At 45.2% G+C, this 25,456-nt stretch overlaps 2 protein-coding genes across 5 annotated transcripts in view; one reads left to right on the top strand and one right to left on the bottom strand.

Annotated features, from left to right (window-relative positions):
• Ncoa5 (nuclear receptor coactivator 5) overlaps window positions 1–22,271 on the top strand; it is a 34,589-nt gene extending 12,318 nt beyond the window's left edge. Inside the window, exons 2-8 of one of the 2 annotated variants that reach the window (XM_051186360.1) lie at window positions 732–798; window positions 9,823–10,149; window positions 12,081–12,196; window positions 13,262–13,388; window positions 18,362–18,561; window positions 19,719–20,039; window positions 20,517–22,271. In XM_051186360.1, the coding sequence (XP_051042317.1) occupies window positions 761–798; window positions 9,823–10,149; window positions 12,081–12,196; window positions 13,262–13,388; window positions 18,362–18,561; window positions 19,719–20,039; window positions 20,517–21,106 (1,719 nt within the window). In that variant the 5' untranslated portion in view covers window positions 732–760 and the 3' untranslated portion in view covers window positions 21,107–22,271. Of the gene's footprint in view, window positions 1–731; window positions 799–9,822; window positions 10,150–12,080; window positions 12,197–13,261; window positions 13,389–18,361; window positions 18,562–19,718; window positions 20,063–20,516 lie in introns of both variants that reach the window. The other variant, XM_051186367.1, reaches the window with a different exon arrangement.
• Window positions 22,272–25,134: 2,863 nt separating this feature from the next.
• Slc12a5 (solute carrier family 12 member 5) overlaps window positions 25,135–25,456 on the bottom strand; it is a 36,257-nt gene continuing 35,935 nt past the window's right edge. For all 3 annotated transcript variants that reach the window (XM_051186406.1, XM_051186398.1, XM_051186390.1), the window contains one exon: window positions 25,135–25,338. In XM_051186406.1, the coding sequence (XP_051042363.1) occupies window positions 25,247–25,338 (92 nt within the window). In that variant the 3' untranslated portion in view covers window positions 25,135–25,246. The remainder of the gene's footprint in view (window positions 25,339–25,456) is intronic.

Raw genomic sequence — 25,456 nt, forward strand, 5'->3', positions numbered from 1 at the left:
TTTTAAAGACACTGGTGCCCTCCCTTATTTAACCTGTGGCACATGCTGCCCTCTCTAAATGACAGTTGGCTAGGAATGGTTTCTCACAACCCATGTACAAAATGTTCATGCTTACCTTAGCTTATAGATGTGAATAAATTATATTCTTTGATTTTAAAATCAAAGTTTCTCTCCCACATCTCATTCTGGAAGATTTCCATCCAATGGAAAGCAACCCAAAATACATTAAAGGGCTATGCTTCACTGAATAGTGATGCTTTAAGACTTAATTCTAGCTTCTTTATAATATAAAATATAATTATTTACCTTTTCTTCCCCCCCACACACAGACACACAGACACAGATATCCAACTGACAACCACCTTTGCCTCCCTTTGAGCAGGGCAATGTTAAGTTTAACATTTGGCAGGGTATTGAAATATTGACATAATTAAATTTATACAAATTATGTTTTAGGTACAAAATAGAGGGTCATCTTTCAACCTATGTTGTGACACTATACACCCTTAACTTAATAATAAAAAACTGCCTGAGTACCAGTAAGTCTCTTGAATGGATTTCCTTTTACCAGCTGGTTGCCAATGTTTTCTTTGTTTTGTTTTGTTTTCCTTTTTCCTTCCTTTTCTTTTTCTTTCTTTCTTTCTTTTTGGTTATTGCTTTCATTTAAAATGTGCTGATGATCTTGTTTTTATTCCGTAGCATTGAACAGATGGGTTGATTATTCTTTTCAGATATTAATAAGGCAGCGGAAAGAAGAAATATGAATACGGCTCCATCAAGACCCAGCCCCACACGAAGGTAAAGTACCCTGAAGCAGTGAGTTACCCTGGGAGAGTTGGGCTTTGGGGAGTTAAGCCCAACTTCACACATGAAGGGTCTTTTCTTCCCCCCCAACAAATCAGAACCGCTCAAGCAAACAAGAACCTTGTGTGAAGGGCCTTCCTACTTTTTAAATCATACTTCACGAGATACAGAGGAAGCTTTGTGTTTTCGGTGACAAAACCAGCAAGTTCAGCTTGCAGCATGAATTGCAGGCAATTGGAAGAGGATAAACCTCTATCTTTTCCCAGCTCACGTGTCATTGGGAGCCTTCAGAGCAGGAAGAGGGCCCCAGGGTCGTGTTGGTGTGTGCCTGCCATACTGCACTGCAGCAGGCAGCAGAGATTTGACTCTTCACTGCAGATTGCTGCCGCTCCAGATGTTAACCCAGGTTTGCAGAAAGAGCTGTTTGGGAGATTGCTGCTGTGCCTGTGCTGCAGATCCCGTGTGCTCGCATGTCTGGGTTACTTGTTTGAGGGGAAATAAAAAGGGCAAAACACTCACTTCTCAAAAGTCTTCCTTTTTCTGAGCTTTTCTGAACATACAGGGCATTTTCCCAGTATGATCTTCCTTCCTGCATAGACAAAAAAGTCTTATCCTTGGTGTTTACTCTCAAGATACAAAGGAAAAACTTTACTAGTGTTCTGTTGAGAATTGTGTACACACTTCGTGGTCCCATAGCAACTCACAAGTGGGATGCATTCGTGTGCAATTCTGTGTAGATGCAAATCAACGCAGTGTAGTTCATGTCTGATGTCTCTTGAAAACTCACATGTACTGTGAATTTTGCCTTTGCTCCTAGGTAAAATGCCACAACCTATAATAAATCATATTCTAGGCCAGTAAAATGTCTCAGAGGGAACAGGTCTTTGACACCAACCTGGCAGCTTGAGTTGGATCCCTAGGACCAACATAGTAGAAGGAGAGAACTGACTCCCATAAATCTCCTTTAACTTCCACATGTGTGCGCCGTAGCACCCCCTATACAGAGAAGAGTAAATGTAAATTTTGTTTTGTTTTTGTTTTTTGAGACAGGGTTTCTCTGAATAACACTAGCTGTCCTGGAACTAGCTTTGTAGACCAGGTTGGCCTCAAACTCACAGAGATCCACCTGTCTCTACCTCCTGTGTGCTGGAATTGAAGGCATGCGCTGCCACCACCACCACCAAGCTGTAAATGTAATTTTTAAACCAAACTACATTCCCTACATGAACTAAACTTAGTTCTTCAAACAGAACCCTAATGTACAGAGGAGTTGAATTCAACACCGCAACTGTAGCTACACCACAGCTGTCACATGGATGTCCTAGCTGTTGGTTTCACTATACAAGAAGATATATCTTTTTTCTTTTTAACCTTTAATGCCTGTGACAGGCTGCAAGTATAGCTCAGTTGGTAGAAGGCTTGCCTATTGTGTACTAAACTCTGGGTTCGATCCCCAGCACCACATACACGCTATATGGTGGTGCATGTCATAATCCCAGCACATGAGAAATAGAGGCAAAAGGAGTTCAAGGTCATCATCGGCTACATAGTAAGTTCATTACTAGCCTGGGATACATTAGAGCTTGTCTCCAAAAAAAAAAAAAAAAAAAAAAAAAATATATATATATATATATATATACACACACACACACACACACACACACACACTTTCAGCTAAATACTGTGTTGGTTGATTTACAGGTATGTGTAAGTAACCTAGAGGACACAAATCCTTAAAACTTAAAAAATTTCCATGTAATGTCTTCTTCCGTCAGGCTGCATCTAACTGTGATGTAGAGTTAGGGCAATCCCATCTCCATTGTTACTCAATGCCTCAATAATAAACATGGAGTCAGGTATCCAAGAGTTTGTATCTCATGGTCACAATTATGAGGTTTTGGGTTGAAGTTGTAATTGCCAGTGACTTGAAAGAGAAGATATGATGTGTGTAATTTCCAGAGAGCTCTAGTGTGTATTTTTCTCAAGTAAGTGGATTAAGTAAGTATGGAATGTATAACTATGAAGATATTGACTCTACTAGAAAAATTCTCTCCCTGTGATGCTTGTGATTCTGGATAGAAGCAGTTATGTTTTTACAGACTGGAAGCAAAATAAGGAAAGTACACCCACAGTTCATAGAACAGTCACTATTGTTTCTGTTATTAATTAAAAGGCATTTTGTATCATCCTAATGATGTTTAGCCAGGTGCTTCTCACATTTCTAGTTGATCATAAATATCAACATTGCAGTTTTGAAAAAATCAGCTCACCTGTTTGGAATCCAGTGTAGCCATTGCCAGGACACTAAATTATAGAGATTAATTTCATCCCATCCTACAGTGCTGCTCCACAATGTCCTCTACAAGGACAGTGTCTTAGTCTTTCTTCTGTTACTGTGAAGAGACATGATGACTAGGACAACTCTTGGAAAAGAAAGCATTTGATTGGGGTCTGTCTCACATATTCAGAGGCTTAGTACATTGTCATTAGGACAGGCAGCACAGCACACATGGCACTAAAGTTACATCCTTGCTCATAGTCTGTAAGACTGGGCATGGCATGGGCTTTTGAAACCTCAAAGCCCCCCAGTAACACACGTCCTCCAACAAGGCCACATCTCTTAATACTCCTGATCCTTTCAAATATATGTTACTACTTCTTAGTAACTAAGCATTCTAATATATATTCCATTCTTATTCAAATGAGGGGCCATTCTTATTCAAACCACCCCAAGAAGGAATAATTTTTTTCTTTTAATAATAGCTTCCCACAAGCAATCAATCATAAACAGCATTAGAGAGAACTCTTCCAGATGATCTCCACTCCAGACAATCAAACATGCTGACACCTTGATATACCTCAGAACTAAGCTCCAATCAGATTATTTGACTGTAGAGGATGTGGCTTCCTGCTTTGTTCACAATAGAGGGATTGCTAGGCTAGTGTCATTTGATTACCAGATTTTCTTGGGATCTATGACTGGGTTCCTTGGTGTGTTATTTAGCACAATGATGTTTTGTGTGGCTATGATTATTTATTTCAGAGGAAACCAGGATGTTCACATTTGGTAAAATTTGTTATCAACACCACTGAAAACCTCAACAAAAGAAGCCCAAGTTTTTACCTTTTAAAAAAAACAAAAGTAGATCAAGACAAAGTAAACTTACTAAAGTAAAGCGGTGCTGCTTTGGTCACTGCCCTACCCATGCTTCATTTTCTGAACACACCAGAACAGCAGTGGGATACTAGAATAGGTAGGGCAGAGCAAATTAATCCAGAAGGACAGTGACTTCTAAACTATCAATCCGTTGGGTGCATGTATCCAGTCAAAACCTTGAGGAAATTCCAGTGTCAGTGTTGAACTCCTTCATTGAGCAGCCCTAATCCCTCTGTGTGCCCTAGCACAGGGTTGCACTGTTCTTGAGTAAGACCTGACACTGAACCGACAGCCAGCATTTCCTTAAAAATACTCCATTATGTCTTCATTCTGTCTGCTTTAAAACAAAACCAAAAAAATGTTTTTAGATATGCTGGCAAGGCCTTCGTAACACTTGTTTTGCTGGACTTTCACCTTGAGTGTAAAAAGACCCATGTATCTTCAGGAGTTTTCCCAGGATTATCACCTCTTTAGGTATCTCTGTAAACACAGTTCTGCTGGGCTTGCTCTGTTCACTAATGTGCCTCCCTAATGACTCCAGCTGTCAAGAAAAATTCTGACACTGTTGGCCTGGCCAAGCTTAGAATCTGCCTGAGGGATTCCTACCCAGGATCACATTTCAGCCTGGATCTTTATTATACCGTCCTTGGGCTGCTTCCTTAGATTATTTTAGTGCATTGCATACTTACAAAAGTTGTCTGTAGCTGGTAAACAGGCATCGGTTTGCTTTCCGTGACTGAGTTAGAACCCAAGATTTTCAAAGTTGCCATTTTCAGTCCTTGAAAACCAAATTTTGCAGCACATCCCTATGCCAATTTGGCCTCAGATACTATTTCCCAAACTTTCCCATATTACCTAAAGAACAGTAGAATTACTTTCTCCACACCAGAGCTTTTCAGGGGATTTTCTCCCTTACATTGGTAAAGGGTGTTTATCTCTCTGGTGAAAGCCACTGGGCATTAATTAGCTCATCAGAAGTAACCTGGCTCTGAACAAATTTTCTGTATGACCTGGGTGTTTCCACCTTGTCCATATGACCATAACTTCTTCTGTAATTGCTTGTTCCTCTTGTATGAAAATGCCCCAACTTTGAATGGCAACACAGTAGAAGACTCTTGGCTGTGATTTACCTCTTCAAGAAAGTCATCAGCTCTCAAGAGGTGTCACTTCTCTCAACGTAGGAGCTAGAGTGCTTCCTGGAGAGAAGCTTGAGCACCTAAAGAATTTGAATCTGTGAAGTGTGCATCTCATTGTACCCTGTTTCCTACATGTATTTGATGATAGAGTTCTACAAGTCCCTTGTTTCTCACTACCGGGGACTATCATGGTGGAGGGTCAACGCCACACCACTTCTAGTCATTTAGATAATGGTGTTTGTGGGCAGGATCTATGATGGAAATTTGAAGAGCTGATGAAGGATTTTTCTCGGAGCCAAATGAAGGCTGATGCTCCCAATACTGCAGTGGACACAGGAAGAAAGGAAGGACTCACTGACAGAAAAGAAAGAAGACGGGGCCTATCTCCTGAATCTCCCATACAACCACAGCCAAGAATGCTGTCCTGGATCCGATGTTTCAAGCTTGCTGGAAAAAAAAGCGAAAACAACAAAACTCAGCTCAAGTCTGACTTGGCCTTTTAAGCCACCATCTGTCAGTTCTTCTGTTTGCTTAGTGCCTTCCAAACTCCTTTAGTTCCCAGCGAGGGAAGCCTGTCAACCAGAAGCATGTCACTTGCTATTGAGCCATGGTTTCCCCTCACCCATCCCTGCCTCATCTCTAGAATGTTTCCCAGTGATTTGGTTGTCTCTTAAAACAGATCATTTGCCTCCCCTTCCCTTGCCCCCTGAATAGATCATGAACATGGAGCAAAACTGTATGTTGACAAAGTGCCTCCCCTCTGTGGCCTCTGGTGCTGCTGCCTAACGGCTGGGTTCTGTTCCTCTGCGAGGTCTCTAGTGTGCTGTTTTGGCTTCCCTTTGAAAAATACCTCTGATGCCCAGCAGTGATCCTGTGAACTTTTTGTGCTCTAGAAACTTGCTTATAACCTACTTATTATCTGAGGTCAAGTTTTGTCCTCTCCTGGCTCTGGAAGCTGGACACAGTACTACCTTTTGTTAACTGTGTTTTTGTTTTGAAGATGGTGGGGGTCAGAAACAGGAGTGCCATTGCTCTGAGAATATTGTTGTTTGGGTACCAGAGTGACCCTAACTGGGTTTTATTGTTTTGTTTTGTTTGTGTGTGTGTGTCTGCAACAACAGTGGTTTACTATATTCCCTCTGGAGGAGAGAAATGTTTGCCTTTTGTTTTAGAGAATTACTGTCTTTACTGCCCTCAGCGCCATTACTGCTTTGCTTCCATCCATTCCCCTTTGGGAATATTGCCCCTTCTACATTTCTGTCCAGAAGAGAATTACTAGCTTTGTTGCACATGGACTTCAGAGTCTTTGAGGGAAAGGGGAGGAATGTTGTGCCATGCAAGAAGTATGGACCCAGGCTGTGAGAACAGGGTTGTAGTGGCCAACCTGCAAAGGTAAACTACCAGGTAAGATGTTTCAATGGAATGGAAAGAAAGAAGACTGGGTTAGAGATGTAGATTGGTAGCAGCAGGTAGGAGCACCTCAAAAATAAAAACAGTAATGACAAGAACCAGCTATTTCATTCATAATTGTCATAAGGCAGCAGATAACATGCTGTTAAACATGGGGTTTTAATCCTCATTCTCTCAGCCCAAGGCCTTCGTGGGTCTATGGTCGATCAGGCTCATGATGTTTCAGCCCTAATTGCCAAGTACACTTGAAATCTGATTCTGACTCTAATGATTACTTCTAATTGCTCCCCAAGGCAGGTTTATCTGCCAATCATTAATAATCTAAAAATACTTTGTATTTGTCACTTCCTGTCGTTTCCTGACTATTTGCCCACTTTTTTCACTGCAGCAGATGTCCCACATAGCAGGAGGGTTCTGTGATTACAGTAGGGGAGCTTGGGCAGTTTGGTTAGTCTGCACTTGATTCTGGTAAACACCTGGCTACTTTAAGACAGTGTCCCCAATCAAAGAGTACTGATGAGGCTTAAAATAGAGGACCAGAATAGTCACAGCTGTTCTGGAAACCGAGGTGGAGAGCTCTCTTGAACCTAGAGTTTAAGACCAGCCTAAACAACCCAACAAGTCCCTCATCCTCTCTCCCTCCCCAATAATATGTAGAAAACAAAACTGCATTTAATTTGTTTTTACTGTAGCTATGAGGATGAAGGGAAACCAAGGCTGTATTCAAAGCCATTGGCATTGTGATAAATGCCTAGTATGTACAGTGGTGAAGAATGCTAGAATTTCAGCAGAATGTGGTTCCTGGTCTTGAGAGGCTTACAGTTCAGTAATATAGTTCAATTTATTAAACATTTCCTGAACTCCCTGCTAATTAATATCCTAGAGCCACAGCCTTGAAGACAGCTTTCTGTTGGTAGAGGATCATGTGAACAGATATACTGCTATTCACTGCCTAAGAAAAGGCTGTGTTCCTAGAAGCTGCCGCTGGACAATTTCTTTGTTGTTTTGTAAATAATACAAAGTACATTTACCTGCAGACTGCTGCTCTGTGATAGTCTTAAAGGAATACCATTGTGCATGTGGTCCATTGTTGATTAAAATGTTGTGCACTGTGTTTATGTTACCTCAGTACAGTTTGCTAACTGTAGTAAAAGTATGTGTAGGAACACGTTCCTCCCAACATAGTTTTGTGTGGTATGGTTTTAGGGCAGAGTCAGATGACATCTTTATCCCTGTAGATTTTGCAGTCTACTAGGGAAGGTGCACTAAATGAATATAGACTGTAAATTCATACTAAATGATATGAAGGATCAGAGTAGTTGGGATGGGATGCAGCTCAATGGTAGAGCCCCCACTTTTAACATGTGATACCTTAAGTTTAGTCCCTATTGCCACCCAAAAAATTATAACCTTGAAATTTTAGGGGCAGAAAGTAATTTTTCCCTCCTTACTGAGTCATGATCTCACTACTTGTCTGTACTAGAGTAGCCCAAAGTCATGGCAACCCTATGCCTTAACCTCCTGAGTGCTGGAGTTTCAGACACACACAGCCACACCTGGCAAAACTCTTAACAGAGTCAAGCCAGGTGTGATGGCATACACATCTGTAATCCCAGCACCCTGTGGGAGACAGGAGGATCATGAGTCTTAGGCTATGAGACCCTATCTCAAATATCAAAAAATAAACTTAAGAGAATCAGTGAGTAGGGGATATTTCTATACTGAAACATTGAAAAGAAATATGGGTCCATTCCTGCTGCACTAGAGGATCAAGAAAGATCTAGGCTGGTTGTAGATGAAAGGCCCATGTGGCAAGAAAGTGGTAAACTCTTGAGAAAGTGCAGTAGGGTTGGAGAAGTTAGGGCCCAAGATCATTCAGGCCCTTCCTACCCTTGGTGAAGATTTTATATTGAATTTCGATACTGTGGGAAATTACTGAAGGGTTTTACTACACAAATGTTCCCTCAAGAGTGACCTTTCTGGACAAACATGAGAAAAGGTAAGAGCCTAAAGAAGGGCTCTAGAAGGTTCTTACTGTTTTAGGGGCAAGGTGAAGAGGTTGCATTTGGTGGTACCAGGGAAGGTAAAGTGGACAGAATTGATGTCAAGTTTTCAGACAAGGAAACTAATGTGATTTAGACATATAGCTCAGAGCATGATGACATCCAGCTTTCTGGGTGAGTGACTGACAGATGTGTCCTTTACTAAGGTGGAAATCTGGGGGAGGAACCTGTTTGTTGTGGAAGATGAAAAGTTTAGGGTAGGCTTTATGAAGGAGGTTATCCTGCAAGTGGGTCAGACATAAGACATTGTACAAAGATAAGTGCCCGATGAAGGTGAGTCACAGATATGGAGGCTTTAGCCTCGAGAAAGCTACTGGGAAGATAGATAGGAGGAAGTGGCTGGGAAATGGTGTGTGGGCTTGCCTGTGATGGTTGGTGGTACTTTGATTCATCTAAGAAGTAGAGAAAGCATATGAACAAAAGTATGCAGACATGTATGTTTGTGGATTAAGTCATAAAAGCAACTCAAGTTGAGCCAGTAAACAAGGAGGAAGTAGTAAAAAGCCCTTAGATTGGAAGAGACTACCTGTAGCAGTACAAGAGCGGATTGTTTTAGAACTATTAACTTGACATACCAGACCGTTTGCTTTTTCCCTGCGACTTGAATGTCTGTACTAGATATTTCAACTGATTTTGTATACTTTAAAAATGATTCCTCTGATACTTTGTATGAGATTGTGTTTGAGCATGGTGGCAGAGATGGGGTAACTGTCCTTAAAATTCTAGTCCTGTTCTCACTGTTGAAGTGCTGTGTTTGAAAGACTTGAAGGGTGGTGGCACCTTCACCCAGAAAGAGCTGACAAGTTGCCTTTTCCTTTATGAACATTGGCCCTTACTGTGCCCCATAGTTCTGACCCATAAAGTCTTTTCCAGATACTGGTTATGGAAGAAAATAGACTTTAGGGAAAAGTGCTGTCACTCTGAAAACCTGTTGTGACTGAAGAGTACATGGCATGTATAAGAAGCACTGGGTAATACCTGAAGCCTGATGACTACCACTACTCCAGCCACAACTTTTGGCTTTTGTTCGTGCATACTTCCTTTAATGCTATAATCTTTAGAGGTTCTGGAACCTTCTAGGACTTATTGATAACAAGATGGGTGGACTGTCCTAAAACTTTTAGTTATGTTCTCACTGTATGTGTTGTATTTCAGAGAAAAATACTTGGAGGGAGGTGGCATTCTGTAAAGAGCTGAAGGGTTGGCCGCCTAAAGTTTCTTTGTCTTAGCATGTTTTTGCTAACTCCCACAGGGATCCATATGGCTTTGGAGATAGTCGAGATACAAGGCGTGATCGCTCTCCAATTCGAGGAAGTCCAAGGCGAGAACCCAGGGATGGTAGAAATGGCCGGGATGCCCGGGATAGCAGAGACATTCGAGACCCTCGGGAGTTGCGGGACCACAGAGACAGCCGGGACATTCGAGATCACAGAGATAGCAGAAGCATACGGGATGCTCGTGACCTGAGAGATTTTCGGGACCTTCGGGACCTAAGAGACTCTAGAGATTTTCGAGATCATCGAGACCCTGTATATGACAGATACAGAGACATAAGAGACTCCCGAGACCCTCTGTACAGGTATGTCCAGAACTTGCCCATCTACCTTTTTGTTAGCAACTTTTCTTAGGTGTGTTTGGGGACACATCAAAAACGCTATATAAAGTAACCTTAAACGTTCCTATCAAGTAGCGCACAGTAAGTTTGCTGAATGTTTGAATGATTGATGAATTGTGCTTATTAAAAGCTTCTAGAGCCAGGCATGGTGCACACGCCTTTAATCCCAGTACTTGGGAGGTGGAGGCAAGCCTACTCTACAAACTGAATTCCAGGACAGCCAGGGCTACACAGAAAAATCTTGTCTCAAAAAACAAAACTGACAAGCATCTGAAGCTGTCTGTGTTCTGAAAGACAGTATTGTACAAACGAAAGCAGAGGTAGAGTATAAATTAGGTTGGCCTGCAGAACATGGGGAAATTTGCAGGTAGGCAGCAGATGCATGAAAGTTGGTCCACATCATGAGTCATCAGGCAGGTGCAGATGGGAGCCACAATGAGAACCCCTTCACACCTGCTAGGATGCATTTAATGACTTTTGGGAAAGATGCAGAAAATAATTATTAGCAAGATATGAATAGTGGTATACAGTTAGATGATTTAATGGCCAGGTGTGGCGGTGTACACCTGTGATCCAGCATAGGAAGATGAAGCAGGAAGACCAGTTCAAACCACCATGAAAAGTGGTTCAGGATTCAAGAACGAGGGCTAGGAAATGGCTTGGATAGTGAATGAAGTATCTGCTCCACAGACATGAAGACCTTAGTTCCATCCCCGGCACCCACAAACAAGCCAAACGTGTGTGCACCAATAGCACCAGCACTGAAGTGATGGAGAGAAGTGGTCCCTGTGGCCTCCACACACTCAGGACAGACACCACACACACCAAGTTAAAGAGCAGAGGAGGGTTCAGACAATCATGTGTGAGTGCACACAGCAGCATTATCCAATCTGCATAGACCACAGGCAAAAACAACCTAAATATCCATCATTGTTAGATATCTATGTCATATAGTGGAGTGATACTCAGTCATAAAACACAGTGAAATGCTGGGTAATGTTAAAGCACAGGTGGACACTGCGAACATCATGCCAAGTGAAATAAGTCAGACAGAAAAGCATGATTCCACTCATTTGAAGTCCTTGGAATAGACAGATCCATAAAGACAGGAAATAGGGATTGTTGGGGCTGAGGAAAGTGGGCAAATGATGTAGAATTCTGTTTGAGGTTGTCCAACAATTCGAAATGGATAACAGTAACAGCTACATGGCATTGGTTGGGATTGTAGTGCCGATGAAGTATTCACTTAGATGGTTTAATGCCCATTATGGTGATGGACAACTGTGATACCAGCACAGGAAAATGAGGTAAGGAAGTTCAAAACCAGCCTCTGCTGTAGAGCAAGTTCAAGGCCACATGAGACCCTGCCGAGATAAAAGTTAAAATGGCAAATTATCAATACCTATTTTACTGCAGTTTCTTAAAAGATTTGTTTTATGTGTATGAGGGCTCTATCTGCATGTATAACTTTATGCCAGAAGAGGGCATCAGATCCCACTGTAGATGATTGTGAGCCACCATGTGGTTACTGAGGATTGAATTTTGGACCTCTGGAGAAGCAGCCAGTGCTCTTTAACCACTGAGCCCTCTCTCCAGTCCCCTTACTACAGTTTTTTAAAGTACAGGGAAGAGAGATGAGGGAGGCACGAAATGGTTCCTCCAATAGCTCAAGTGCTGTCTTTATACCATCACTTTTCATCCCAAGTTCCTATCATTTTGTGAGATGAGATAACTTAAGTCACAACCCCAGAGACAATAAACAAGTCCCCATACAAACCTGTATCCCAAAGTCCTGTGACTGCCTTAGGAATCGTTGGTTTTGAAGTAGTCTCTACATCTGATTTTTGTAAGATAGGGCAGAGTTGTAACTTGAGAAATTGCCCCCAACATTTCAGGAGAGAAGGCTCTTATGACCGCTATCTGAGGATGGATGACTACTGCCGAAGAAAGGATGACTCTTATTTCGAGCGCTACAGAGATAGCTTTGATGGACGAGGTCCTCGTGCAAAAGGTGAAGTCCTAGCAGTGTGTTCCCATTCCTGGGGGAAGAGTCATTCATGGACACTACCACTTCCACACAAAGGACTTAGTGACCCAGTGAGGCAATCCACAAATGTTAATGTTGATGTTTAAATGCAAATTAGCACCATCCTGTAGGTTAGTCATCCCACAGGAAATGAGAAAGAGCAGATGATAGCAGTTGAAGGCTCTTTACTTACAATGTGGGGCTTTGTATGTCTCCTATCATTCTTACCTAATAGCTTCTCTTTTAGGTAGAGACAAGCATCTGTGTTACTTTTTACAACCTAGGTTTCTCAACTCTTGTCATCAAAAATGTTATTATTGTTTCCTACTGACCAATTAAGAGACGGGAGGAGCCTTGTAACCGGTGTTCTAGAGTAGTCACTCTTGCCCATTTGACTAGCAATGGGCATTATAAAAATTGCACTTTGGTTTGTTTGTTTTTAAGAAGTCAACAAAAAAAAATCACATTGGAATAGTAATGAAATATAACTTCTAAGTGGGCAGACATGAAAAAGAATAACAATGCCCAGTGTTGGGTAAGGTGTTCAGAGAAGTCGACAATGGCTGGTTTACTTCTTTTTTGATTTTGAGACAGTCTGATAGAACCCAGGCCTGCCTCCACCTCCCTGGAGTATACCATGTTGCCCAACTTTTTTTTTTTTTTTTTTTTTTTTTTTTTTTTTTAAAAAAACAAAGTAGCCCATGCTTGCCTGCAGCTCATTGTATAAGCTTGGCAGGCCTTGACCTCAGCAGTTTTCCTGTCTCAGTCTTCCAAGTGCTGGTGTTATACAGCCATGAGTATATTGGCTGATCCACATTTTTTACATAAATGGTTAACAGCCTTTCTTGGGATCTTTTTAGTAGTAGGATCATATAAAGCATTACAATGACCATGGCCTATCGCCCATAGTTTCATCTTAATGGATGTGATAATAGAAAGAAGTAAAAATGGTTAATTTTGAGAGATATACATGAGGATTAATTGAGGATGTCTTAAGTACATTATGGAAGGGCAGCCCTTATTTCTCTTTTCCCTGCTGGTGCCTTGCAGAGCGATTGAAACGTGAAGAACGTCGCAGAGAGGAGCTTTATCGTCAGTATTTTGAGGAAATCCAGCGGCGCTTTGATGCCGAGAGGCCTGTGGATTGCTCTGTTATTGTGGTCAACAAACAGACTAAGTAAGAATCCATGCTTGCTTCTCACTAGGATGGAAAAGGGTCAGAAAAATTGAGGGTTTTGCTTAGCGCTCTGCTCACTGACTTTATTCTGTTATTTCTTGAGCTTCAGCTAGAGTTCTTTTCATTAAGTGACAGAAAACCCAATATGAACTGCCTTAAGCCCAAGGTGTTAGGAAGTTCAAACGTGGCCCAGCTATCAGCAAGATATGCCCTCTATTGCTATCTCAACTCTCCTTCTCTTGCCTTTTTGACCATGCTTCCTTAAAGACAAGGCTTTGCTTTTCTGATGTGTTCATATTCTCTCTCTGTGTGTGTGTGTGTGTGTGTGTGTGTGTGTGTGTGTGTGTGTGTGTGCGCGCGCGTGCTACAAAAGCCAGAGGACAGCATAGGCCCTCCTTCCTCTATTACTCCCTGCCTTGTTCTTTTAAGAAAGGACCTCTTAGCACACCTTTAATCCCAATACTCGGCAGAGGCAGGTAGATCTATGCGTTCAAGGCCAGCCTGGTCTACAGAGTGAGTTCCAGGACAGCCAGGGCTACACAGAGAAACCCCACCTCAGAGAAAAGGCCTCTTGCTGAACCTAGAACTACTATTATCTGCTAGTGTTGCTGGAGTTTTATTGTTCCTCCTGCTCCTGCTGCTTCAGCCCCAGATGAACACACAGATGCTATATTAATTATTAAACTCTTGGCCAATGGCTAGGGCTTCATATTGGCTAGCTCTGTCTTAATTATTAACCCATAACTACTTATCTGTATTTCTACATGGTCTTATCTTACCAGAGAACACCTGGGATGTCCTATGTTCCCAGTCTCTACATGACATCTCTCCTAGGCCCTCTCTACCTACCTTTCCCAGAATTCCCCTTGTCTTCTAGTCCTGTCTATCTTCTTCCCTCTACTGGCTATTGGCCAAACAGTGTTTTATTCATCAACCAATAAGAGAAACATATACAGAAGGACATCCCCCATCATGCTAGGTTGTCAGCTTACTTAGCTAGCACTTGAGAGTGCTAAGCCATCTCTTCAGCCTTCCCTCCAAGTATTCTTCCATAAGTCTTAGATTTTTTTTTTTTCTTTTTTTTTCATGAGACTAAGCTGGCTTACTATAATTCCTCTCTCTGATTTTGTCACTTTGGACAGGGGCCCAGAATATTGTAATTTACTAGAGATGGGGTGTATGCCATAGATTTAAATGATATTAGCCCTTAGAAACATGTGAATTAAGAGTAAGAATGGGAGTATATCCTGGTCAAGAAAAGTAATATCTCTCCTCCACTTCCATAAGGGGCAACTTTGAATGGAATGAGCCTGGCCTTGCTGAGGTATTAGCCAAGTCAAAGTCCACAGGACTGTTCCGCTCTGTCCAGCTTATACATTTGCTGTAGCTGTGTTCTGTTTCCCCATGTAGTATATTTTCAAAGGTGCAGTGCTAGGGAAATCTGTGTTAGACACCAGCCATCAGGCAAGAGTTTGCAGGCTTTGGTTTGCCTTGCTTTGTCTCAATAACAGATAAGTAAATAGCCATCATTTTCTGAACACCTACTCCATATGACCCCCCTGAGTGTTTTACCCCAAACGACCTCCTGGGTAATTTACCTAAATTTTTATCATCACTATAATTATATGTGTCATTCAGCGGGGGGGGGGGGGGGTTAGATACCGGGACTACAGTAGTAATAGACACTTAGTCCCATCTGCCTGTAGTTCATACAGCCTAATGAGGAAGGTGACAGAAGAAGTATATAAATGAGGCTTGTGCCAGGAAAAGGTCAGGGGGCTGAGTTGGAGGCAAGATGAAGACAATGACAGGCATTAAGTCATGTTCCTGATTTCCTGGCTTTAGAAAAAAGGCTGAGTTTGGTAAGAGGTAAAGGACTTGCAGCTTCACAACTTCACAAATAAGTGCTGGAACTGAAATCCAAACCCATTTTTAGCATAAAAACTCAGGCTTTCTTCCCGTTGTGTTCCTATGCAGCCTCCCCAAGGGATGAGAAATATTTTAGAAAGCAGTTGGTATAAGACTAGAGAATCAAAAGATAGCTATCAGCTGCTGAGAGTGAGACATGCCTATAGTCTCAGCATTCCAGAGTAGAGCTAGGAGCATTGCTTCAAGTTCAGGGCTAACATGGGCTACATGATATAGTCCTATTCTGGGTTGTACACATGCTTCGAAATCCTGGGATTACTACACCACAGAACCTGTGCACTATGTGCAGCCAGTGTACCCAAGGAAACCCTCCTGATGGAGGAAAAAGAAGTTGAGATTTTTGCCTTCCAGGCAGAAACTGCCCAGTAAATATCATTGGTGATTAATACTATCTATTCAAATAAGTTCATCAGATGCTCTGGACAAAATCAGAAATAAAAACTTGGCAGATCTGGTAACTAGAACCTAGGAAAGAGCTACACATTAATCTCATTCCCACTAAACAAGGTCTGACCTAAGGCCAGCTTCATCAGAAACCTTAGCTTTATCACCAAGTCTAGGATGAAATTTTCCATGCTCTGCAGGCTAGTGCAGTTCTTCACGATTGCCCAGTTTGGTTTGGTGTTGGTTTTTATTCTATGTATCGGACTGCTGAGAAATGGTTTCAGTCACCAAACATGATATTGAACAATAACGGCTGCTAAACCTAGACTGTTGGTAAGGTGGACTGATGGGGAAGCTCTGGGTCATAGAGCACAGGTTCTACTGCATCAGAAACAGGACTGACTGAACCTGAGTGCTTAGAGGAAAGATGAATGAAGAAGGTTGTGAAGAAATGGTCCCAGGGTTTTGTGGGGTTTTTTGTTTGTTTGGTTGGTTTCTTTGTTTGTTTTTTGTTTGTGTGGATTTTTTTTTTTTTTTTTTTTTTTTTTTTTTGCTTACTTATCCCATTATACTTCATGGCGAATTGTGTGATAGTCAGTGGGGATGAGGCTGAAGACATGATAGATGCTGAGTTCCATTGAAGAGGCAGAAGGAAGGAAGAATTGTGATGAGAAAAAGAAGAGGACGATGGAGAAGAACTTGACAGAGCAAAGCCTGTTTGGGAACAGAAGTCTTTGTGATGCTGGTAGAGAGCTCCCTAGGTACTCTGCCAGCAATTGGAAGAGCACTGGGCTGTATAACCACAAGTTAGCCCCTGAGAATCTGAATTTTACCATAGCTATTGTAGATTCCAAGGATCTCTCTCATAAATATTTCCTGTGAAATATTGCATCAAAGCAATATTTAGAAAGCAGTCAGAAAGACTGGTTTAAAAAATGCTTAGAACTGTTTATTCATTAAAATGACAGAAAAAGGGCTGGAGAGGTGGCTCAGAAAGAGGTTCAGTACACTTTCTGGCTGCTCTTTCAGAGGACCAGGGTTCAAATCCCAGCACCCACATGACAACCAACAACTCTCTTAATTAGAGTCCCAGAGGATCCAGCGCCCTCCTGGGGTACCGGATACATAGTACACAGACATACATGCAGACAAGGCACTTAAACACATAAAATAAAAATAAATGTTTTAAATGTAATAAATAAACTGGTAGAGGATAAAGAGAAACTACAAAAAGTTTGATACCCCATTCATATGCTCTCACAGTTTATATGATACAGCATGGCTGCTCTAGGGATAAGATGATTTCTTCTAAAGCCTAGAGTGAAGAAAACTAGAAACACATCTGCTTTCTCCCAGGGAAGGGAGCCCTCTTACTGTCTGTCTCCAGAGTGGCTAGAAGTGATCTGTGTGACTGAGCTCATTGGTGGTTACTGTGTCCAGTAACTGAAGAGTATTGAGGGGAAGATGTGTCAGCTATCAAAGATGGCTTGGCACTTCCAGAAGATAAACAAGAAGAGAAGATCAAGTTTGAAAACTTAGCAAAATTATGAAAGATAACTTAGTAAAAGGTGGTGGTATCTGATTTCTTAGTGACATCCTCATGATATTGTCATGGGCACTTATGGGTAGACAGCAGATAACGAGAAGAATCATGAAGGTTTGACCCCTGAGAAATAGCTCAGCCTTGGGGGTTAAAAGAGCAAAAGACCACTGGAAATCCATCTGAGACCTACAGAGGCTGATGGAGCGGCAAGTCTGGAGGACCTGAGCATTTTGTTCTCTGGAGCTATGCTGTTATCCTGTGGCGTCAGTTGGGAAGCTCCTAGGATGCACTCCAGTAGGCCCTACAGGGTGCCCAGTGTTGGGGAGTGTGATCCACTGCTGATAACACTTACGCTGTCGTGGCAAGTGCTGCCCTTTGGAATAACAACACAACATACATGGAGCAGACAGACTTCAGCAAAAGAAGCATGTCTGCACATGCTCAGTGCCCTTCATTCCTCTAATAATGTCTGTCCCATGAATCTTGAACATGGCATGAGGATGAAGGTGAAGATTCAGTTTGTTCCTCTAAGTGAGTGGCACTGATGACTTGGGCATTGAAGTGAAGCTGGTGATACTTTTTCTGGGGTCCTTCATACGTAACTGCTAATTTTATGGTCCAGAGTATTTAGCTGAACCAAATCTTTCCTTGTGAAGTGAGCTCTTCCTTTATATTTGAAACTCAAATGAAATGGCTCACAGCTCTTCTAGCATGACCTGTTTACAACTCCCTGTGGTTAATTTGTGGACTAGTCCTCTGGAAACAGTTTGTTGAGCTAAACTCAATGGGAGGTATTCTCCATAAGGCTTGTTTTCCAAAAGTAAAGAACCAGGGAACAAAATGCTCAACTCCCAAGATCTTAGGACTAACAACAAGATTTCTAGATAGAAACAATGCCCAGTGATAGCCAGCATTAACGAGTAAATGAGATAGGGATAAAATACTATTCTACTGGCAACTTCCTTGTGTGCCCATAGGCAAGTTAAAATTAGAAGCCTAACACCAGGTGAGCTAGAGTCTAAGTTCTGGAAAGGAAAGACAGCAGGCTGAGGTACAGCAGTATGTAGATTGAGATGTGGCTAGAGAGTGCTCACTCGGATCCTGTTTGTTCTTACAGGGATTATGCTGAGTCTGTGGGGCGAAAGGTACGAGACCTGGGCATGGTTGTGGACCTGATCTTCCTCAACACAGAGGTGTCATTATCACAAGCACTGGAGGATGTCAGCAGGGGAGGGTCTCCCTTTGCCATTGTCATCACCCAGCAGCACCAGATTCACCGCTCCTGTACAGTCAACATCATGTTTGGAACTCCACAAGGTACAGAGACCCAAGTAGTCCAAGTTCCCAGAGAATCAACAGCACACTGATTCTGTGACCTGGTTGTGAGAAGTGGGTTTTGGGGAATGGCTGATGTGTTTCATCTCCGATGTGGCAGATCCTTCTTGTGTTGTCTGGGAGATTTTGATTCATGTCTTCCTTGGTGTTCTCTGGTACTATACTGGGCCTGCTTGCAAGCTGTTCCACAACCAGTTGTGCTGTAGTGGCAGGTGATTTGCGTGACGTCAGTACTCCCATGGTGTCCCGTCTCAAACTCCAGTGTCACATCATTGAAGGGATTCTTGGGAAGACATGTGCACACCTGGCTCCCAGTGAAGTCTGGCTTGGGCATCTGCTGCCTGAAATGCAGCTCCTGCAGACAGAGACGGTCACAGACAGGGTACTGTCGGTCAGTGTAATGGAGCAACAAGTAGAGGAGTTATGAGGACAGGAGTCGGCTCTGGTGCTCCAGAGGAAGGACAAGATCCTTCAAGACATCCTTCAGAATGACTTGTGCGTTTATCCAAAGCATTGACACTCAGCCACCCATGCCCTGATTGTGACTCTATTAAAGCCTAACTTCCCCTTTTCCACCCTGCCCAGGATCTCTGATGGCCTGGCTGTCACACCCATAGTCACGAGGTATGTCAGAATTCCCAAGTCATTTGTCTCTGAGGAGCTGCCCTCAGTTTGTGTGAGGATGTTTATGTAGGTTCCAGAAGTATCTTCACCACTCTGCAATTTGATCTTAGTCCGTGACTTTTGAACTTGATGGATTTAAAAGTAGCCGCTCTACCTTGAGGAACACAGCGGGGAGTCAGGCTTTACAGAGATTCTTTGGCCTCCTGCTGCTGCTAGAGGCTTTGGGCTGCTCCCCACATGGTCTGTTTGACTCTGTGGGAGGCTCTTGTGTTCCTTTGGTTTTTATCACAGGTCTGTGATCCAGGAATCTCACTGAATAGCTCTGTAGGAAAGTCTGTCCCACACTGAAGAGCTCTGCTCTGTCCCTCAGCCAACCTCACTCTAGGCTCAAGGCTTCTTGTCCCTGCAGTGCTTCTCTGCTTTGAGAATGAGAAAGGCTTGCAAAGTGCAGCAGTGGGCACTGGGCACTTGGGTCTGTCATGGGAGAAAATAACTTGTGTCATTCCCTCCTACAGAGCATCGCAACATGCCCCAGGCAGATGCCATGGTGCTGGTGGCCAGAAATTATGAACGTTACAAGAATAACTGTCGAGAGAAGGAGCGTGAGGAGATTGCCCGACAGGCAGCCAAGATGGCTAATGAAGCCATTCTACAGGAACGAGATCGTGGAGGCCCTGAGGAGGGAGGTCGTGGGGGGCACCCTCCAGCCATCCAGAGCCTCATCAACCTCCTGGCAGACAACAGATACCTCACAGCAGAGGAAACAGACAAGATCATCAACTACCTGCGTGAGCGGAAGGAGCGGCTCCTGAGGAGCAGCGCCGACTCTCTGCCTGGTGAGCTACGTGGCAGGGCCGAGGTGAAGTTCTCACTCTGCATTTCTCATCCCGTGCTCCGGTGGGAGGGTGGCATGCCCAGGGTTCTCTTGGGTGGGTAAGGGAAATGAGCCATCCATTGGCTTCTCCTACAAGCCGTGCACGCTGGTGATGCTGTTAATAATGATCTAGATTCACTGCTGAGCTCTGCTCCCTGGAGTTAGGCTAGTGGGGGGTAAACTAGTATTGTTGGCTCCCTGGATGCTATGATGGATGCCCTTGTTTATTTATTTATTACTTTTTTCCAAGCAATTTTTTGGGCACTAGGCTGCCTTCTGTGAAATAGTCCATGTCCTGAGATGGTCCTTTTAGAATTTGTTGTTACCCTTTGTACTGCCGGATTGTTGTCGTGTATGATTGCTGTTCTTCCGATGGCTGCCAGGCCTCCTGCCCTTAGGGGGCACTCTCAACCAGATGCCTCCCTCTTTTGTCTTCTAGGCCCGATTTCCCGCCAGCCACTCGGGGCGGCCTCGGGTACCTCGCTGAAGACACAAGCAAGTTCCCAACCACTTCAGAGTGGCCAAGTGCTCCCCTCTGCTACACCCACTCCAGCCGCACCCCCCACCTCCCAGCAAGAGCTTCAGGCCAAAATCCTCAGCCTCTTCAATAGTGGCACGGTCTCGGCCAACAGCAGCTCTGCATCCCCCTCGGTTGCTGCCGGAAGCTCCCAGAACCAGAATTTTTCCACAGCGGCAAACAGCCAGCCTCAGCAAAGACCACAGGCCTCAGGAAATCAGCCTCCAAACATTGTGGGACAGGCAGGGTCTGCTCGGAACATGGGCCCCAGGCCTGGGGCTCCTTCCCAAGGGCTCTTTGGTCAGCCTTCCAGTCGCCTGGCACCTGCCAGCAACATGGCTAGCCAGAGGCCTGTATCTTCCACAGGTATTAACTTTGACAATCCAAGTGTACAGAAGGCTCTGGACACCCTGATCCAGAGTGGCCCTGCCCTTTCCCACCTGGTTAGCCAAACTGCAGCACAGGTGGGGCGGCCCCAGGCCCCCATGGGATCTTACCAGAGGCATTACTGAGGCCCCACCCACCGGTCCACTGTCCCTAGTCCCCTTTTCCCCGGCCCCTCCCACTTCACCCTAAGTAGAGATGTTTGGAAGTGTTCTTCGAACTCTCTGGGTCAGCATCAGATAGCCCAAGTTTCTGCACCGCTCCTTCCTGCGGCTGTTGCTTACCACTTAACAGAATCAAAACTTAGACTGCTCTCGGGACTGTACCTTTCGTTTGGGTAGGAAATAAGTATTTCAGGGGTCTAGGCTCAGCTTCTGTCTGATGGGGTTGCTCTGACCCTTGCCTGGAATTGGAGGAAAAAAGGAAGAAGCCAAACCCCAGCTGCCCCATTTGGGACACCACTTGTGGGATCAGTGGTGACAGCCTTTGTTTCCACCTCTACATATCAGGCAGAACTGAGCTACCTGGCTCACAGAGGAGCAGGTTAGCCTTGGCACGCAAGAGAATGGAACTGCACTCAAGGACGCACTCTGAACTGGGGAAGCATGGCATGCATGGCAGCTGCACAAGAGTGGATGGACTCCCGTGCCTGCGTCAGAACGGTCCCTTGGGGGCTGGTTTGGTTTTGTAGTTTTCCATTTTCTTGGAGGGTCTCCAGATGGCTGAGCAGCTCACTCAGCAGTTTGACAAGAGCTGTGTGGGACCCCACTGCTCCCCACAGCGTCAGTCAGCACCTTCCTGTCCAGCGGCACTGATGGCAGCTCCAGTCTCTGGCACTGGACACCATGTTTTCAGTGGTTTATTTGGAGCTCCAGGCTTTTGTTTTCATCCAGACCCTTGTTCTTTTCTCTGATGAGCAAGAGGTAGGGACCATTTGATGTTAGGCTGTAGTAGTTGGATATGTTCTCAAACGGACAGCATTCATAACTTTTGAGACAGAATGAACACTTGGAGGGCTCTGGCTAGCACCCGGAACAGAGCCAAAGGATAGCCTCTTTTCCTTTGGGAAAGACTGCTCATTAGAACCCTGTGGATCAATCTGTGAAAAGGGGGGCCCTGGCAAGGCAAGCAAGAGCGGTAGCTCTAGTTGACACTCCAGTTGAGTCTCTGCCAGAGGCTGAACAAACCAGTTTCAAAACCCAAGGTCCCCAAAAGGCAGCAGTTTATGTTCTGATCTGTTTGTTATACAGTGGGTTCCCCCCCCCCCTTTGGAACTCTTGTATTGTTGATAAAATGAAATAATTACTTACTTTTTAATTAAAATAAGAAAGTCAGACCTGTGCTCATCTTTCTTGGGTGTGTCTGCAAGCACCTCTTTGCAGAGCACTTCCCCCAAGATCAGGCCTTAGGATCCCTGCACCCAGCTTGCACCGCAGTGTGCTGTGCACCTACTGAGAAGTGTTAGTAATGGCACAGGGCAAAAGCCTCACATCCTACTCTGCACTTGCTTCTAGTAGAGACAACTTATCAGTGAATGTGGCCAAAACATATTGTAGGGAAGGAAGCCATTGTGAGGAGCCTTTATGGATGATGGTTAGAGACAGGGGCATTCCTCTTTTGCCTTCATGTCTGTTGCTGCCCATCATGCAGGAGTTTGACATAATCTAGTCAGAACCTGAAAGCCCTGAAGAGCCTGTAAAGCACTTGTCATGAATGTCCCAAGCTTCCCCTAAGGATTCAGCTGCCTCCCAGAAGGTGCCATGTCACCTGACACCTAGGAAGCACCTCTTGGCTCAGGCATGGGGCCCCAAAGCTGGTGTACTCACTTCTTCCATGAACAGAGGACTGTTTTCCCACCCAAGAGTCCTGTTCTAACTGGATATGGTGGCCCACACATAAAATCCCCAGCACTTCGAAGGTGGTGGCAAGAGGATTGGAAATTCAAGGTCATCCTTGGCTACATCGCCAAGTTCCAAGCCAGTCTGGGTTCCATGAGATCCTGTCTCAAAAAAACCACAACTTCATCTGTCAACAGTGGATTTGACTTGAAGTGTCCAAACGGTACCCCTTAGGCTATCAAGGGTGTAATAAAATTATTTTTATTGCATTGTGTGCAGACAGGTATCTAAAAAATTAACACAGTAAAAGCCTTAAAGCATTAAATGGGAGCATTCAACAATAAAGCAAAGACCGACCCTCTCCTTTGCATATTGGCACAAAGAACACAAGATCAATACCGAGGCAGGATGCGAAATACCAAAACACTAAAATTAAAGGCAGGCCTAATAATAATAGTAATAACGATAAATACTCTTGATTTGGCTTGCAACCTCTCCTATTTACAAGGGTTTTGGACTTGCATTGCATTGCCCTGCACATAGGTCGGCTGAAACAAAAGCAACACTCGTTCTCACTACCAGGCTATTGAAATATTGCACTCAGAGTAAAAGTCACCTGGATGGACATGGAACATCTAGCTACAGTGATTATAAAGGTGACTTGAACGACACAAGGTTCATAACAAATATTGCACATGGAGCACAGAAAACTTGGGGTTTTGTTGTGGGATGTTTGTTTTCATCAACGGAAACTTTGCTCTTGCCAACCAGAGAGTCTGGGCCCAGGTAATACAACTTTGGTTCCCTAATTGATGTTGACATAGCCTCTTCTGCGCAGCCCCTCTCGCCCCAAAAGGCAAGAGCACAGCAAGGGGGGTCAGTCTTGAAGGATGACAGGTCCTGGGTCCTACACTTGCAACTGTATGGTTACTGCCTGGAAGAATATCCAGTCCCCATCAAATGCCAGAGGGACCTTGGGCCCAGCAGCCGAGCCGCGAACTTCCAGCCCTGCCGTTGGCCACACCTGACCCTGTCTAGATGGCACCAGCTGCAGCTCTCTGCTTTGGGCACAAGGGAAAGGAGGTGGTGAGGTCAGCTAGTGGTCCCGGCCCTGGACTGGACAGGATGTCTATCTAGGTGCACAGGTCAGGGCCCTGGGGCTGGAGGCACTGTACCCAGTCCCAAAGGGCGCTTAAAGAGCATGCAGTGCCTGTCCTCTTAGAAACGTGCCCTAGGGGAAGGGAATCGGCCAAAAGCCTTTCTAAGGACTGAGGGCACCTCCCCACAGGTGGGGCTGGTGGAGCGGAAGCGCCAAGGACGAGTTAGGGAAGCCAAAGGCCTTGGGTCCAAGTTAGAGAAGAGAGCAGAGAAGCGCGAGGAACATCGGAGCCCACGTGACTCCAGCCCTATTCCAGGACCTGGTGTCTGGGAGACTTAGCTCTACTAGGCAGCAAGGCCCAGCTCCAGAGCACTCGGTAGGCAACTGGGTCCCCAGGCAGGACCTGCAGGCGGGGACCAAGGGAGGGAACATCAGAGGCTGCCTGGGCCTCTAGACTGGCTTTGGCCCCTCGACTCTCGCCTGTCTCAGGAAGGAAACTGGGGAGGAGGTGCCCTCCAGCTCCACAAATTCAGTCTTTGGCGAGGAGCCACGGGACATGGGGAGCAGGCGGCAAGCCAACAGAGGAGAAACGTCTGCTCCTCCGCGAAGGCACCGGGCGGGGCTTCCTCGGTAGGTGCGGGCCTCAGTTTCTCTCACTGGAGGGTCGACCCCTCGGCTCTCCTGGCCGCCAGAAAGCTCGCATCCACCGAAGCCGGCCGCCGTCTCACCTGTGTTTGCCAAGAACTGGAAGGAAGAGAGGGGTGTGGACAGGGAAGGGAGGGAGAGCACAGGCCGTAAAGCACTTGGCTCTCAACTCCGGCGCAGGGAAACCTGGCTCCCGGGGCTTCCGCCTCTCTGGGCGCCCGCAGCGGGGAGAGCACGGCCGTGGCGAGGAGTCCGTTGCGCTTCTAGTTACAGAAATGTGGGGACAATAAAAATACACGCGATGTCTCCTGTACACTATGTATAGCGCGGCCGGCCGGCGCCGGGACTCGGTGACCAGGGCCCCGGGGAAACGCGGCGGGGCGTGGGAAGGGACGGGCCAGGGCTGCCTGGTCCGGGACCGTGGTTCCGCTCCTCTCCACGCCGCCTCGCCACATTTATTGCAGCGTCAGCTCCAGCGGGGCGAGGCCGGGCTCAGAAAAGGGGCCCACGGGCCGCCCTCGGAGTCAGCCCCGATGGGCACAGCCTCCGGGCTGCAGGCAGTGGGGAAAGGGGCACGGGCACGGGCACGGGGTCTTATGTAAACGGTGACAGCGGCGGGGTGGCGCGGCGAGGGCTCCGGGGCCGCGGGCCGGGCGCGCTCGGGCCGGCTTGGCAGGTCCTGGCCCTCAGGAGTAGATGGTGATGACCTCTCGGCCGCCACCTCGGACCAGCATCACTCGGTCCAGTTGCTCAGTGAGGACCTCCAGGAACTCCATGTCTGAGAGCTGGTCAAGGAGACAGTCTGCCCCTTCCCAGAGCCCGTGTCCCTGTCCAGTGCTGATCCTGCTCAGTTGTTTTCATCCCACATTACAGGACACATACTTTGCCAACAACCT

This window comes from Phodopus roborovskii, unplaced genomic scaffold, assembly GCF_943737965.1.
Source record: "Phodopus roborovskii unplaced genomic scaffold, PHOROB, whole genome shotgun sequence".
In the NCBI taxonomy this organism is placed as follows: Eukaryota; Metazoa; Chordata; class Mammalia; order Rodentia; family Cricetidae; genus Phodopus; species Phodopus roborovskii.